Here is a 14,778-nt window from a genome sequence, read left to right as displayed (position 1 = left end):
ACATGAAGAAGAGAGAAGCAACAAGAGAGAGAAGCAACATTAGTGAATTCAGCTGCTAGGGTTCAGGTTCGTGATCTGAGCTGCAGACTCTTTCTCATCTGGGATTCAGAGGAACGCTCAACACAGAACCAGTTTAGAACATTAGAAATGACTTTTTTAGAGAACAACTTTTACTTTTATACTTTAAGTAAATTTAAGTCCACTTACTTTTATACTTTGACTTGAGTAAAGGATTTGAAATGGTACTTCAGCTTCTACCAGAGTATATTTTTAAATGAGTATTTGCACTTTAGGAAGGGAATTTGTGTACGTCTACCACCTCTGCTACCACTACAACAACTACTACTGTTACTAGTACTACTACAACTACTACTACTGCTACAACTACTACTACTGCTACTACTACTACTACAACTACTACTACTGCTACTACTACTACAACAACTACTACTGCTACTACTACTACTACAACTACTACTACAACTACTACTACAACTACTACTGCTGCTACTACTACTACAACTACTACTACTGCTACTACCACTACAACTACTACTACTGCTACTACTGCTACTACTACTACAACTACTACTACTGCTACTACCACTACAACTACTACTACTGCTACTACTGCTACTACTACTACAACTACTACTACTGCTACTACCACTACAACTACTACTACTGCTACTACTGCTACTACTACTACAACTACTACTACTGCTACTACCACTACAACTACTACTACTGCTACTACTGCTACTACTACTACTACTACTACAATTTACATTACTGCCATTGTTACTACTATTACTAGGCTACTACTACTTGTACCACTACAACTATTACTAGTACTGCTACTGCTTCTAGTACTACTGCTTCTACTACTACTACTGCCACTATTACTACTACTACTAGCACACACAAACACACACACACACACACACACACACACACACACACACACACACACACACACACACACAAAGCCTAACTGGTCAACAGGTGTTCCAGTCTGTTTTTCTGTAGCTGAGGTCAGAGATGAAGCTCCATCATATCAGAGGAGAACGAGACGACTGGCTGATATCTGATATTTAATAAAATAACAAACTGAATATATCAGTCTAACTGTAGTTTAGAGTGAAGTACAACAGAAGATCCGCACACTAAAATGCTCCACATGAAGAATTTAATAAATGACGTTTCTTCTTTATTAAATTCTTCATACGGGAGCATTTTTGTGTGCGGATCTTCTGTTGTATTGCACACTGATCTTTTCTTTGATGCAGCACCTGTATCTTTTGAATGTGCGTGTGTCTTTCTTTTTATTTCTACTGAAGAGTTTCTACTGAAGAAAAATCAAGTCCTTTCAATACGCCCAGGCGAGAAGATCTCCAGACCAGAACCTGAAGAAGTCTGCAAGAAGTTTTCATCAAATATTCTCTGTATCTCTGTATCCTCTCTCTCTCTCTCTCTGTCTCTCCCCCCCCCCCCCCCCCCCCCTCTCTCTCTCTCTCTCTCTATCTCTCTCTCACATCACACACACACACACACACATTTCCTGTGACACTGGCTGGCTAGTCAGCGTCTGTGGTCTCTTGTGCTGTGTTCATTTTCTTATTAGACCCGAGTGACTTACTGACAGACAGACTTTCCTCTTTCATTTCACGTTCTCTCTTATCAGCCAGAGGAGGAAAGAGGACTAAAAAAAAGTATGCATTCAGAACAGGTGGTCTCGTGGTGAAAGATAAGGGGGGGGTAAGCTCTCGTCGCCATGGCGGCAGCGTTGCCGGTGTCTTACCACGGCGCCATCAGCAAGCAGGAGTGCGAGCAGCTGCTTGGGAAGAAGGACAAGGATGGAGCGTACCTGATCAGAGACAGCGAGACCATCCAGGGAGCCATGTGCCTGTGTGTCTAGTGAGTATTCAGTCTGCAGGTTGGGAGCCAAGGAATGATTACACAGAGTTTTATAGTGATGAATATTCATGATTGTGTTAATACAGATAGAATATAATGAAGCTATTAGTCAAAAAAGTATAAGGTCGTATGAACGAGACTGAACAACCGATGATTGTTATAGTTCTAGCACTTTAAAAGAGGTGGCCGCCTTCTTCTAGAACAGTGGTTCTCAACGTGGGGTCCGGGGGCCACCAGGGGTCCTTGAGGGGGTTCCAGGGGGTCCCCAGCAAATTGATGAATTGTTAAACTTCAGCATTACTTCATTTACAAGAAGTTAACACAGAGGATGTAGAAGAATGACTGTTTTGATCATAGTTTCTCTGTTATCTCTCTGCCTACAATAGAGATAGTCAAGGGATTCTGGACAAAATCATATCTTATATTCTTAGATTTGGGTCTGAGAGAAAAAATCTAATCAAATGGGGGTCCGTGGCTCTAATGTGGACTAAATTAGGGTCCTTGATATGAAAAAGGTTGAGAATCACTGTTCTAGAAGACAACAAGTTATTATTTTGTCAGTGTTTCTATGAGATTTGGACATTTGCACATTCCAGACTCTCAGTTCTGTGGTGAAGCAGATTCAGTATTCTGGAGTTTTAGGCACTTAAGGTGTAAATATGGGTCAAAGGTCACATATTCAGTGAGCATATGGGAATGTTGCTTAGTATAGGTGCGTTTCCATTTCTTCTTCAGCAGTACATTGCACTCCATATTGTCCAGCAGTGTGGTTTCTAAACTTGGCTGAATACAGGCTTTAATGTGCTGTGGGTGTTAATGCAGTCAGCAGCGTCAGACTTCCCTTTATTATAACTGGTTGCTGATGTTTGTTTTGTTCCTTTACAGCACTTTGTAATTTTGTTAAAGTTTACACTACTGCTACTACAACTAATACTACTGTCACTACTGCTATAAGTACTACTACTAATGGGCAGAGGTGGTCTCCATTTTAACTACTTGAGACTTGACTTGATGCATGAAGAGAAGACTTGAGACTTGACTTGACTTGGGTTCTGGTGACTTGGGACTTGACTCTGACTTGTACTTTGATGACTTGAAAAGGTTTCTAAAGTCTTGACTTGAGATCTTGTGTTTGTGTAAATGACTTAGATTGAAAGTGATGAGATTTGTTCCAGCGGACGACTGAATTTAAATTCTGTTTTCTGAATTTGTATGGAATGATTGAATTTATTGAAGTTGAAACTGATTCTAGAAATCAAACTCATGATGCTCTTACCAAGTTTTTATCCTATTAAAACCATATTGCATTGAAAAGTCCTAGATATTTAGTTTTCTTTAAGATATTAAATTGATACTGGACTCTTGATTTGTTCTGACTTGACTTGCTGTTCTACATTTAGACTTGAGACTTGACATTAATGACTTGGACTTGACTTGGTAATCTACATTTAGACTTGGGACTGGACTTGAGACTTGTGCCTCAAGACTTGAGACTGACTTTGGACTCGAGCAAAGTTAACTTAGTCACACATCTGCTGATAGTACTCAAGTTCTGCATGGGGATCATTTAAGTTTCATCTAATAATAATAATAATAACTGTTAAAATTCTCTCCATCCCGGACTCTTTATGTTTTATTGTAATGTGTGTGTTCTGTCTGTCTCTGCAGTAAACAGCATATGGTGTATACCTACAGACTGCTTCAGACACGCACTGGACACTATACTATGCAGGTACACACACACACACACACACACACACACACTAATGCCACTGTTCAAGCGTAGAAAACTAAGCCGAACTAAGCCCAACATTCTGGATGCCTTTAAAGGAATAGTTCACCCCAAAATGAAATTCAGTCATTATCTGCTCACCCTGATATGGCAGGAAAACCAAACACACAGCGATTTTTTAAATTATTATTATTAAACCTTTATTTAGACAGGTAATCTCACTGAGACACGGGGTCTCATTCACAAGAGAGACCTGGTCGGGCAACAGCAGCAGTACAACACAAAGTTACAGACAGACAGGACATTCAATGCAGAGACAAGATAGAACACAATCATAAAAGTGATAAGTGCAAAAGTGCCAAAGTGGTAGCCAGATTTTAGGCACTATGTACAAGAGCAAACTCCCACAGACGCTCCCTCCATATTTCTTAGAAGTAGTTTAAAATCTCCTAGGGGAATCAAGCTGGACAGTTTCAGTTCCTGCTGCAGCGTGTTCCAGGTTGAGGGGGCAGAGTAGGAGATATATTATTAAAATTATACCAAATATACCATATTTAGAACCTGTAGGTCCATCTCAGCCTTCTCCCAAACTATTGAAGTTAACAGGGCATCTATTTACACCTCCAAAAAAGCAAAAACAGCTTGTGCAGCATAATCCAAGTGTTTAGTAGCCAAACGATTGCACTGTGGATCAAAAAGTCCAATATTTACATCATTATCTACTAGATTTTTCTCACTGACAGCGCTCCGGTCACCCTGCAGCACCCTGAGGGAAGACTCACTGACGCACTGTAGGATGCACACAACCAGAGTGTTGTTAGTGAGGAAAATAGAGGAGATAATGAGGTAAATATTGGACTTCTTGACCCACAGTGTGATCGTTTGGCTACAAAACACTCGGATTATGCTGCACGAGCTGTTTGGAGAAATTTGATGGACATTTTATGCTTTCTCTGGAGCTGCAAAAAGATGGCCGGTGAACTCGCTGTGTGTTTGCCACTACCACCTTCAGTCAATTAATATTCAATGACTGAATATTAATTTTGGGGTGAACTGCTCTACCAGTCTAAAGTCTGGACCCACCTGACTGAATGTTCTATGTTTTTAATTCTCTTAAAGCCATTTTGATCTAAAGGCTTCTGCTTAAATGCTTGAAATTAGTTTCTTAGACAAATATAAATAGTGAAGTTGATCCTATGTATGAATTTCTTTCCAAAGCCTTTGCCTTTCCATCAAGGCAAAGGGCGGCTGCTTTAAAGAATCTAAAATATAAGATAGTTTGGATTGGTTTAACACTTTTTTCGTCACTGCATAATTCCATTTGTGTTATTTCATAGTTTTGATGTCTTTGCTGTTATTCTAAAATGTGGAAATCATACATTCATACATATTCTAGTTTTCCCCCTTCGTATAGTTGTTCCCTGTCTTATATGTCGTCGTTTTTCCCCTTCTTACATATTGTAGTGTTTTTCCTTCTTATAGTGTTTTCTCTTCCTGCATGTTGTTGTTGTTGTTGTTGTTGTCTGTCGCTGCAGGCAGCAACAGGAGTGGAGGAGAAGTGCTTCAAGACGCTGGAGGAGCTGATCCGTCACTATAAGAGGAAGAACCAGGGCCTGGCCATGCACCTCCGCCACTCTGTGAAGAGGAAGACGGCCCTGCTGATCCGCCCGCTCAGAGCAGCCGAGGAAGAGCCTGAGTATGAGAGTAAGTCATGTGGAAGTCACACATGCAACCTCTGAAGCCACCGAGCCACGTCGGCCTCTCTTTCTCTTTCTTTTTTGTTGTTCTTTCTTTTTCTTTTCTGCTTTTTTGATCTTTCTTTATTTCTTTCTCTCTCCTTGCTGGCCTTTCATTCATTTTCTCTCTCTTGCAATTAAGAACTGGTGCTTTCTTTCTTTCTTTCTTGCTTGCTTGCTTTCTTGCTTTCTTTCATTAATATCTGTCACGGTGAATTTCTTTCTTTCTCTTTTGTGCTTTTTTTTAATCTTTCTTTCTTTCTCTCTCCTTGCTGGCCTTTCATTCATTTTCTCTCTCATTCTCTCTTGCAATTAATATCTGGTGCTTTCTGTCTTTCTTCCTTCCTTTCTTTCTTTCTTTCTTTCTTTCTTTCTTTCTTTCTTTCTCTTTCCTGCTTTTTTGATCTTTCTTTCTTTCTCTCTCCTTGCTGACCTTTCAATCATTTTCTCTCTCATTCTCTCTTGCAATTAATATCTGGTGCTTTCTTTCTTTCTTTCTTTTTCTTTCTTTCTTTCTTTCTTTCTTTCTTTCTTTCTTTCTTTCTTTCTCTTTCCTGCTTTTTTGAACTTTCTTTCTTTCTCTCTCCTTGCTGGCCTTTCATTCATTTTCTCTCTCATTCTCTCTTGCAATTAATATCTGGTGCTTTCTTTCTTACTTTTTCTTTCTTTCTTTCTTTCTTTCTTTCTTTCTTTCTTTCTTTCTTTCTCTTTCCTGCTTTTTTGATCTTTCTTTCTTTCTCTCTCCTTGTTGTTCTTTCATCCATTTCTCTCTCATTCTCTCTTGCAATTAATATCTGGTGCTTTTTTTCTTTCTTACTTGCTTTCTTTCTTACTTGCTTTCTTGCTTTCTTGCTTACTTGCTTTCTTGCTTTCTTTCATTAATATCTGTCATGGTGAATATCTGGTAGCCTACTTTTACTGTGTTATGTTTGACCTTTTTCCGTGCTAAATGAAACGACACGCTCTGTGCTTTTGTCTAGATGTTGATGGTGAGCCTCCGGACTACGTTGACGTCTTGCCCTCCTGAGCCGCTCTGACTGTGACGTTTGAACACGCAGAACAAGAAGCATGTTGAGCCGCTGGCATTAAAGACATCCTGATGACATTTTGGAAAAATGGAAAAAGTGACACCTCGTCTTACAAGAATTAAGTTATTGGTCCTTTAAAGTTTACCAGGTAACTGAAGTCTGGACAAAACGACAGACAGCAGCTTCATAGACTGGAACTTTTATATTTTCAGGATATTGCATAAGGAATTTCAAGAAATGGACATATACTTTGGAACAGAACTTCTTACATGCTTCTACCCCCGCAGTTAAAAGCATTTTTTTGTCAGTGGTTTGTCCTTTGCCCTCCTCTGTTCTTTTTTGTGGTGTTATTTTGTTCCTACATAAACGTGGGGGCGATTTGTGAGGAAGTTCACCTTAAAGAGCAGCCTGACAGGATGTTTCTGTCACTTGCTGTGACACACTCAATCCAAATGTTAGACAGGAAAACACGTCGTCCCCCATGAATGATGCAGGCACCCACTGGGCCAATCAGTAACAAGATGCATCGTCCCTCCAAGATTCAACAAGATCAGACTTCTAATTACAGCATCCATCCAAATTTTGTCATACTTGAACCAGCCAATGTCTGAGATATCACATTTTAATTTAGGCCAATCCCACCCCACCCCAACACACACACACACACACACACACACACACACACACACACACACACACACTGCCTTATCCTCCCCAACATCTGTGAGTCACAGCTTGTGATGTCATGTTTAGCATTAACCCTTTCCTTCCTCTCTCTCCACCCACAAGTTTCCATTTGATTACTTTCACCCCATTCACCCCCGCCCCTCAAAAACAAGACAAGTAACAGATAATGTAAACTTCTTTTAGCGGCTCATCTGTTGGGTCTGGCAGGCAGTTTGAGGTTCGGACCAGAAACCCAGCTTCTCCCTGACAAACGGCTCTCTGAATGGAAGAGTTGGCCTTCTGATGTTACTGTCTGCTGTTGTGCTTTAGCAGGTAAAGCTCTGTTACCCCGGGGTGACGCTGCTCTGCTCACAGCGCCTGTCCCAGGAACGACAGAGTCAGGTTTTCATCTGCAGCATGTTTGAAGCGGTTTATTTGAACTCTTTTTCCTCCTGTAGTTTGGTTCGTTTGACCAATGCCATTTGAACTCGGGTTACCAAAACTCTGTGCAATAAACAAGCTACTTGCAAATTCATGTGACTTTTGTTTACAAGCCCTGGTTGGCTTATAGTTGGGCAGCGTGAACCTAAATGAACCAAATACAAAAATGCAACAAAGTGAACTTCTCCACTCTGGTTCAGACCAAAAAAAACAAACTGTAGGTGTGATCGCACCCTTAGTTTAAGTCCAGCAAGTACTGTGAGTTCACAGAAGTTGACAAATGTGGTGAATGTCTTCTGTTTTCAGACATGGTTCCTCTGGGTTATTGTCATTTTATAGATATATAATAGGTCAACATGTGGCTCCTGTGGTCGGGCTGTTCTGTAGTCAGGCTGCTGAAGCCGCTCTGCGCTGAAGGAACATTGTCTGTGGTTTTATTTTGGTTATTTTATGCATTCAGGGGGGAAGAAAAAAATCTCCTCTGTTCATTTCTAATGGTGCACCATGCAACGTATACTTTTCCATCATATCACATCTAGAATGTAGATATAGATACATGTGACTGTAATGGAACTTATGCAACTGTGTTTATTAAAGACGAGTGGGCAATGCATTATCTATAAATAGTCGATTTTAAAGTAATAATCTGTGACATTTTCTTTCTTTTTTTTTTTTTTTGTATGATTTTTTTTTATTTTAGTTTCCATAATCTGTGACATTTTCATATTAATATGTTGGCTGGTGTCATTTTCCTATGCTGATAACCTTGGTGGTTGAATCACCAGGATGTTTATCACTGATAGTCGTGTGCACTGGTGTTCAGATCAGACACATTTCATCTCACATGTTTGTGATATTTGCCCGTGACAGACACAGGAAACATGACTCCTACAGGGTTCATACAGTGTTGTCACTCAAAGATATTTTGGAAAGAAAAATGTCAGAGCAAACAAGGGAAAACAGGGACATAAAATAAATAAATCACTTTAGTAGAAATAATTGTATTGACATTGGAAGATGGGCCACCTCCATTCATTTTTGACGTGGACACAATAACTTCTATTAAAGTGTTTGTTTGTTTTTACATACGAGGAAGCCCTGCCCCTGTTTTTTCTTACAGTGTTGTCAAAAACCGAACTTGAGAAGCTCTTTGTAAATCAAAATTAACTTATTGAACGCCACCTGTAAGCTCAGAGTGTGTTCCTTCAGCAGTCAGCCAGTGGGTGTGTGTTTGGACACACACTCACCGCCACACATCCTGTTGTTTGTCTGTTGTCACACCAGCTCAGGAGAGGCGTGAGCTCATGTCTCATGTCTCTGTCAGTGACCAGACGCAGGTTCAGTCAGACTACAGTTGAGACAGATATAAAAAGATTGCAGAACTGAAGAGGATATCAGGCTATTAATTTCACACTTTGCTATTGAAGGGTTGTAATTTTATGTGCATCTAACGTCACATGGACATTATTTTTTCATGCATTCAGTTTGCTCTGTGGGAGATTAAAGGATTAAAGGAGTATTGCACATTCAAATTAAATGCATTTCTCTGCAAAATTGCCTTGTGTTTTAATTTCTGACCAAACAGCAGAGGAACAGAGGAATAAACATAAGGAAACAGCAACAGAAGTCAGTGGTGGGTTTTTAGATGCAGGGTCTAACCGTTTCCACATGCAAAGATACACACACACGCACACACACACACACACACTGGCATCAGCAGGCAAATCAATTGACGTAGGCTTGACTTGATTGTCCACAAAGTGAATAAAAAGAAGTCGCAACATTTAAAAAAATAAAAAAAAACGCATAAAATTTGATGTTCAATTGCATTTGTTTTGAGAGTTTTTTTTTCCCCAGTGAAGTTGACTTCTCCTTCCCCTCTGTTTCCCCTCCCATCACTCTCATGCATATGGTACTGACCCATGAAGTATGAATATATTATAGTATGGTGCTGACAGACTGTGTGTGCAGTGAACTACAAAAGGACGTTGTTTAATTGGAAAAAAACAAAAAACAATGAATGTACAATGAAACAGACAGCTTTGTACAATGAGAAAATTTGTAAAATGAAAATTTGGAATACGAGCTAACAATAAATAAAGCGTGAATTAAGCACTGTGTAACATTAACATATGCAAAAAGATAAATTAAAACATAATTGATTCATAAATATTGGGTTTTAGAGAATATACAATCAATATACGTATATATTTAGTTAGACAATGATGTCATTGTAAATTTTGATATTGTCTCTGCTTTTCTTATTCTTGAGCAAGTTTAGTGTGTCTATGAAATATCTAAATTAATCAAGAGACATTTTAATAAGAGGTATTCTTTGCACATGAAGTTTTACAATAAAGTCTAATGGCTTGTGTGCCTCATATTGAAAATACAGAATATTTTATTTTAAGGTTGTAATGATGTTAAAACCAGTGTTCAACAAAATAAAAATACAAAGTTCATTCCACAGGTTCTTACTTGTGCGTGCCTGCCTTGGATGTATTAAACTAGGCCTGCCCCCTCCTGGCTAGTCACGTCCCTTCAATTCTCGCGAGACCTCGTCCGAGACATGTAAACAGAGGGGGCTTGCACTTTCAGTTCGCTCAATGCATCACATACGAACACATTAAACGCTTAAATTATATTTTCTTAGAGTATGAAATTACATGGTATTTGAAAGAACTTGTTTATGTAGGATATCGATTGAGATGAGCTGTGTCAATGCGAATTAAATCTTGTGTTTCCCCCCTTCCTCGAACATGGATCGTTCCTTCCACGTTCGAAGTTGAAAGCGGGAGGAAGCTGCTGTTGTGTTTCTGTTGATGTTTCATGTTTCCCCAAGAAGAAGAGAGAGGAGTACCGATACAGGCAGACAGCACAGTGTAAAGCAAGTCTGCCGCATTTAACTAGAGAAATATTACATGTTACCGATATCGACTTATATAGACGACTGGTTAAAGGCGTGATTTAGGAAGCTGGTCATGGATCAGAGCTGCTGTCAGGAAACTTGTCATTAGCCGACGTTAGCTTGTTTGCTAACGATAGCTACTTGAGTGCTAGCCAGAAGTAACGTTAACCTAGCTTGCAAGCTTAATTTTGGCAAGTGAAACAGTAAATAGGTAAAACAATTTAAAAGATTTGGAAACACATTCAGTAGGGAACTGTGATTGTGTCTAAATTGTTAGTTCTTTTACCCCCAATCCATTTTTTTTTTGCCTTTTTCAGTTTTTGCACTACTAATTTGTATTTGACATGATGTAGTTTCATGTTTCTATATGTTGTAAGCTATTATTTTTGCTGTAATATCTGTAACTTTATGTATGATTAATTGCTGCTGTCTTGGCCAGGTCTCTCTTTAAATCTCGATGATACTATCACCTGGTTAAATAATCAATAGCTTTGTATCTTTTTGGTGATGTAATTTGTTGTTTAACTTTACAACCTTAGACCAAACAAAGAAAACCGTTTGACAGGATGGACATGACGACGTGTTTGAAGTCTCTCCTGCTGGCCATCCAGCAGTACAGAGGCAGCAAGACAGCCCACAACACCGCCCAGCTCCAGAAGCAGGTGGAGGTGAGCTTGGCTGCCTGCTTCACTGATGTGTCTCATCACCCACCATGACAGCCTCAGCTCTTAGTAACGGTATGTCTGTGTTTGTTTCCAGGAGGTTTCAGGTCTTAAATGTGACCAGCTGCTGTCTTCAGGCCAGGTGCTGCCCAGTGAGTGTGTGAGCGGGCTGGTGGAGCTGGCAGGGGACCCAAACACCAACCCCGTCCTCACAGGAACCATCATCTCTCTGCTGGCTCAGCTAGGTAGTGTGGACCTACTCACTGTCTGCTTGCATATCACATCAACTGACTTCTGACTGTTATCAGGATGCAAAACTAGCTTGTACACCCACTGGCTGCAGTGGCTGCCTGAGAGATCAAAAAAATATTGGGGAAACACTGATCGAGGACAGGGTTTGTAGTACAAAATGCATCATATCTGCTTTGCTTAAGACAATTGGACTTCATTTCCCTCAACAATTAATTTCCAGTAGTCTTTATTCGCACACTGTTCTTTTGTAGTTTCACAACTTTCATCAAATATGTTCAAAAACATCCGTTGGTTTGCCAGCCAGGAAGCAGTAAAAAGGTCTTAAAAAGTCTTAAGTTTGGCTTCCTGAAACCTGCAGCAACCCCGATCTGCCTGTAAATTGTTGTCAAAAAATAATGTTGTTTACCTGCCAGAGTGCCTGGTGGGACAGACAAACATGAAAGAGGAAATTCCAGCAATACAAGCAAATGGCTTCTTCTGAAGGGAGGAAAACAAGCCCTGATATCTCCAACTGTGCTAACTCTGTGCAGACACCAGCAGGAAGACTGGGAAGTAGAGGGGAACCTAGACGATTGGCCCAAACTTAAACTAAAAACTGAAAAGCTGAAAGGGAGATGCAGGAGAGAGAGCTTTGTCTCAGGCCAGTGGGGGCATTCATGTGTCTCCAGAGGCAGGGATCTTGTTGTATTTTTCCTACCTGTGCGCTGTCTCCTTCAGCCTGTGAAGATGAGAGTCGCGAGATGCTCCACAGCAGCTACAACCTCACCTCAACCCTCGCCTCCGTCATCCACTGCCACAGTGCCACACCTGGAGAACCGCTGGTACTGCAGGTAGGTACAACAAGCCGGTCTCTTCTAGTATTGTGCAGGTGCAACAAGGTGTTTTTTCTTGGGAGAGGGGTGTTTGTCAAAAAGAGAGAAAGAGAGAGCAGCATGTACTGGGGCTAGAGCCAATGCAAACAATGTACATGTGTGTCTCTGGATGACAAGTTAAAGTAATACTTACTCTGTGGTAGGGATGGGACAATAACCCATATTACTATGTATCGCAGTATAAAACAGTAACGGTTATGACCTCTCCCTAATTTTTATGCAATATTTTACATAAATATTTAACACGTTTTGGGTCTTACATCAAATGTTTAAAAAACAGAAATGTCTTGCGATTGATATGATATGTTAGTTAAATATTTGAGGCATATTACTGTTTTTAAGGTTTTCATCTTATTCATAATTATTGGGATAATATTGTATATCGAGAAAATTTTGGCCAAGATAATCGTACTATGAAATGTTTGTATAATTAATGCTGTATTGTGTGTGTGTGTGTGTGTCAGTGTCTCCAGGTTCTGCAGAAGCTGACGTACAACACCCGGACCTTCCATTCCACAAACTACATTCATGAGCTCATCGCGTTTCTCATGACCAACATGTAAGCGCCTCATCTCCTCATCTCAGTATAATGAACCTGGGCCTGTCCTGTTGACATGCAGCTGATCCTTGTGCCTTTTGGTCTCTCCCCGCAGCCAGTCTCACAATGATGACATCATTATGCCGTGCCTGGGCCTCATGGCCAACCTGTGTCGCTACAACCACTCAGTGCAGAACCACATCAAGTCTCTGGTGAGTCACAAATCTGAACCGATTACACAGGTGTGTGTGTGTCAGGGCAGGAAGCAATATTTTTGTCTACAGTAGTAGTTCATTATCAGCAGCATCACAGGTGTATAAAAGACAGCTGTCAGTTGAAACACTGAATTACTGTGCTGTAACATTAAAAAGAGTCAAACCAATATTCATCAAAGCATTTTTAAAATCTGATACAGGAAACTGCTTGGTAAATGCCGAGATTTGAGAGCCACCTTCATTATTTTACCAGGAAACTAGATTTTTAACCAGCCAAATAATGTCTGGTTATCTGCACAAGTAGCTGGTTCACTCTTAAAAACGATGTGTCATTTTTAACACATCTGTGTTTCTTCTTTAGAGCAACACACTACTGTGTTACTTTCCAACGAAACATATCAGGGTCTGAAATGCCACCCGCCAAGCACCAAATGCCGGTAAAATTTGTCTTTAGTTGATAAATCAGTAAGGGTCAGTAACTTTCTGACACAGTAATATTTAAATGCCACTGTTATATATAGTCTTTGATTAATTACAAAGCTTTTCATACACAAAATAGCATTGAAAATGGCCAGGACGACATATTTCTATGAAAAATATATATTATTTTGGGTTAACCTAACCTAACCCTGGCTCAAAGTACATTTTCTTTTAGTTTACCAGCTCTTAAAAGTTAATTTTAACACATAATTGTATTGGAAAGTTACACAAATGTTCCAGAGAAGACACACAGATGTGTTAATAATGACACATCCTTTTTAAGAGTTTAGACAAACATACCAGCCACAACATAAGTATACCAGCATTTGGCTTGTGGCTAGTGCTAACCTTTCCACCTTGGTTTTGTGTGTGTGTGTGTGTGTGTGTGTGTGTGTGTGTGTGTGTGTGTGTGTGTGTGTGTTGCAGGATAATGTGAAGCCATTCTACCGTACACTGATCAACTTCCTGGCTCACAACAGTCTGACTGTGGTCGTCTTTACCTTGTCCATACTGGCCAGCCTCACGCTCAACGAGAAGGTTGGAGAGAAGGTAGGTGGGACACACACACACACATCTGCATGCATTTAGGGCTGTACGATACTTAACCAAAAAATCATATTGTGAATTTTCTTCTGCTGAATATTGCGATACGGATACATGTGGACACGCCTCTACATGATTCTTCCTCAGTGTTCTTCCTCTAATGCTTAGGATTCACTTACTTTGAATGAAATAAAATATTTTCTCTTACATTTTGGAAATTGCCGTATTGCAATTTTGATACATTTTCAGTGTTTTTCCATGTGTTTGTGTGTCTTCCTGTCAGCTGTTTGATGCTAAGAACATCCACCAGACTTTCCAGCTTGTCTTCAACATCATCGTTAACGGCGACGGCACTCTGACCCGGAAATACTCTGTCGATCTTTTGGTCGACCTGCTGAAGAACCCCAAGATAGCGGATTATCTCACCAGGTACACACACACACACACACACACACTGCTCACATAGACCTATAATCTCATGGTTGCTTCATGGCTCCGAGGGCCACAAACTAACTCATGAAACCCATTTCTCCATGTGTAGATATGAGCATTTCTCAGCATGTGTGTCTCAAGTCTTGGGACTGCTGCATTCAAAAGACCCAGACTCTGCAGCAAAGGTGAGAAGAGAGACACGAACATCACAACCACCAACACACACCATAAATACAGCCTTTTTAATAGTGTCAACACATAAGCATAGGATGTGTCTGTTTTCAAACGCGCCAGTTGCTTTCAAAATGCTAATTAAATAAAAATAAATGCGTCTTTGTGTGAGGTTTCTGCAGCCA

General features: G+C 40.1%; 2 protein-coding genes across 2 annotated transcripts in view; both read left to right on the top strand.

Annotated features, from left to right (window-relative positions):
* Positions 1-1,710: 1,710 nt before the first annotated feature.
* On the top strand, positions 1,711-6,412 carry LOC139915707 (SH2 domain-containing protein 1B). Its single transcript, XM_071904400.2, has 4 exons — positions 1,711-1,917; positions 3,586-3,649; positions 5,185-5,353; positions 6,366-6,412. Exons 1-4 carry the CDS (start codon positions 1,775-1,777, stop codon positions 6,410-6,412), a joined length of 423 nt encoding a protein of 140 aa, XP_071760501.2. The 5' UTR covers positions 1,711-1,774.
* A 4,549-nt stretch (positions 6,413-10,961) lies between these two features.
* Positions 10,962-14,778, top strand: part of cip2a (cellular inhibitor of PP2A) — a 13,910-nt gene continuing 10,093 nt past the window's right edge. The window contains exons 1-8 of the mRNA XM_078291353.1: positions 10,962-11,096; positions 11,188-11,335; positions 12,060-12,172; positions 12,679-12,773; positions 12,868-12,964; positions 13,874-13,996; positions 14,274-14,419; positions 14,532-14,607. Coding sequence (XP_078147479.1) covers positions 10,995-11,096; positions 11,188-11,335; positions 12,060-12,172; positions 12,679-12,773; positions 12,868-12,964; positions 13,874-13,996; positions 14,274-14,419; positions 14,532-14,607 — 900 coding nt within the window. The 5' untranslated portion in view covers positions 10,962-10,994. The remainder of the gene's footprint in view (positions 11,097-11,187; positions 11,336-12,059; positions 12,173-12,678; positions 12,774-12,867; positions 12,965-13,873; positions 13,997-14,273; positions 14,420-14,531; positions 14,608-14,778) is intronic.

The sequence above is a fragment of the Centroberyx gerrardi genome, chromosome 22, assembly GCF_048128805.1.
Source record: "Centroberyx gerrardi isolate f3 chromosome 22, fCenGer3.hap1.cur.20231027, whole genome shotgun sequence".
NCBI lineage: Eukaryota > Metazoa > Chordata > Actinopteri > Beryciformes > Berycidae > Centroberyx > Centroberyx gerrardi.
The sequence above is the reverse complement of the archived record's forward strand: the minus strand, read 5'-3'. Positions and strand labels throughout refer to the sequence as shown.